Source organism: Trachymyrmex cornetzi, unplaced genomic scaffold, assembly GCF_001594075.2.
Source record: "Trachymyrmex cornetzi isolate Tcor2-1 unplaced genomic scaffold, Tcor1.1 scaffold1063, whole genome shotgun sequence".
Taxonomy (NCBI): Eukaryota; Metazoa; Arthropoda; class Insecta; order Hymenoptera; family Formicidae; genus Trachymyrmex; species Trachymyrmex cornetzi.
The window spans coordinates 135306-138032 of NW_017295613.1; the positions used below are offsets into that span (position 1 = coordinate 135306).

General features: G+C 31.7%; 1 protein-coding gene across 1 annotated transcript in view; it reads left to right on the forward strand.

Moving 5' to 3' along the window:
* The window catches only part of LOC108760094 (fatty acid synthase-like), a 43876-nt gene that overhangs the window by 32466 nt on the left and 8683 nt on the right, over positions 1–2727 (forward strand). The window contains 3 exon segments of the mRNA XM_018505893.1: positions 804–1121; positions 1248–1491; positions 1494–1743. Of these exon segments, the coding sequence (XP_018361395.1) occupies positions 804–1121; positions 1248–1491; positions 1494–1743 (812 nt within the window).

Genomic DNA, 2727 nt, shown 5'->3' on the forward strand with positions numbered 1-2727 from the left:
TCAATCAGCCCCTTCATATCCAACAATTTTTGTTTTAAACATTTTTTTATTTAATCGCGATGTTTCGAGTTATTTGGCTGTCTAAGTTAAAATGGGTTAAAATGGGTCAACCCTGTATAGGGTGAGGAAAAAGTATCGGGACACCTAAATAACTTCTGAACGGTTCGAGATAGAGGATTGAAGTTTATAGGGATGTAAATGGCACCATAAAATCTATCATTTAATACCAAAAACGCCCATTTTAACACCGCCGGGGGTGGGGGAAAGAGAGGGACGGAAAAATCTTAAATTGCATGTGGGGTCGAGTGAGGGCTCGTTTGAAAGGGCCTTCCAAGAGACGAGATCAACACGTGGTGTCTCAGGTCTCTGCGATTTTTTTTCGCAGAGTTATGATCATTTAAACATTGAGATTTCGCAGTAGCGGAGGACTCACGGCGAGGAATACAATTTAAGATTTTTCCGCCCCCCTTCCCCCCTCTGGGGGGGTTAAAATGGGGGTTTATTTGTATTAAATGATAGATTTTATTAAGCCATTTGCATCATAAACTCCAATCCTCTATCCCGAACCGTTCAGAAGTTATTTAGGTGTCCTTTTTCCTCACCTTAATGTTGTTATTCTTCATAAGAATAACATATTCTTGTAGCTTATCTCGAGAGCTTTCCAAAACACTATAATAAAATATTTTTTGAGACTAGAATGAAACTGAATATGTTTCATCACATTTTATTATTACATCAATAATGGGAATTATACATATATAAAGTGTCCACCTATAAAATTATATATATATATATGTTTGTAGATTGGCTTAGTAGATCTCCTAACATCCTTAGGAATTACTCCCGATTACATAATTAGTCATTCTGCTGGTGAACTTGGTTGTGCATACGCAGATAAATGTCTCACTATTGAACAAACTATTTTATCAGCATACTTTATCGGTTTGGCATGTGCCGAAGAAAAAATAATTCATAGCTCGATGGCGGTTGTTAATATCAATCATGAGTATGTTAGAAATATATGTCCAGCGGACATTGAAATAGTGTGCTACAATAGCGAGAATAGCAACGTCGTATGTGGACCAAAAGAATCCATAAAAGAATTTATGAAAAAATTACAGGTAGAATTAAAAATAGCTCATATAAGTTAGTGGATTAAAAAAATACTCAAATTTTTAAAGCATTGAAAAGTTAATTTTATGCCATAATCTGCTACAACTGCATGTGTTACATTCTTTTATAATCAGGTCAACAATATTTATGTGAAGAAGATCAACTGCAACATACCGTTTCACAGTTCTTACGTTGCATTCGTCGAAAGTCAGCTTTTACTTAGTTTAAATAAAATAATACCATGCCCAAAAAAACGGAGTTCAAAGTGGATCAGCACTTCTATACCTCGCACCAAATGGTTTACTTCAACATCAAAGTTATCATCGGCAGACTATCACACTAGAAGTATATTAAACACAGTCCTTTTTTCACAAACGACGAAATTCCAAGTAACGCTGTGATCATCGAAATCGCACTAGACGATGTTCTACATTACGTTTTGACAGGCTCTTTACCTCTAAACGTGACAAACTTAGTATTAACACGACGAACCGAAAAAAATATTAATATAATTCTACAAGGACTTGGAAATCTGTACAATTGCGGTTTACAGCCACAAGTTGCCAATTTATACCCATCAGTAGAATTTCCAGTTAGTCGAGGAACTCCTATGATTTCTCCATCAATCAGGTAAATATCATAGTAATCATAACTTAGATAATATCTATATAAGAAAAAAATGTATATATATAGATATATAATATGTATATGGATAAGTATATGGAATACGTATTATTAATTATAAACATGCTATTAGATGCAATTATTGATCATGTAATATAAATAATATTTATTTATATTAAGATAGTTGGCCCAGTAATCGACAAGTTAATTAAAACGCTTGACTTTGCAAATTTATATTTTTCGGATTAAAAAGTGAGTGACTGTTATTTTAAGTTATTTTAAATCAATTTTTTGTCACGAATAAAAACATCACTCTAAAATTCTTATACGTGCTGCCGTTGTTGAAAAAATCCTTTGTAAAAATTAAAAGGCGCAAATGTACGAGTTATCGCCATACCGCTATAACAGTTTGCCCAATACTCGTCATGGATATATCCCACAAATTGCCATACGTGTTCAACTATCGCATACACAAACGATGGAATGATTCAGACACATAAATTAATATAGATGTATATACCCAGATAACATGCATGTTGCATAAGATATCTAAAAGACGTCTTTTAGACATTTTTTAGACATAAGACATCTAAAAGACATCTTTTAGATATCTTATGCAACGTAAATGTTATCTGGATATATGTGCATATATGTACATATTATAATTATATATTTTATAATTTTTTATAGAATGTATAATATATATATATAATACAATATATATATTATATAATATAATATAAAAACTGAATCAAAGATGTCATCACTATTATCGAATTTGGAATTAAAAAAAGTCTGTACTATCGACCTTGATCGAGTTCGGTAATCGGTTTAGCATCCCCTTAATTAATTTATGAAACAATTTTCTACTGACAAGTAATTGTGTTTTTATTAGAATATATAAAATATTTTCTTCATTGATAAATTATTGTAATATCTTTGTTTTCATAGAAAATGACATATCTTAGAAGATCTTTGTTACAATTAAGT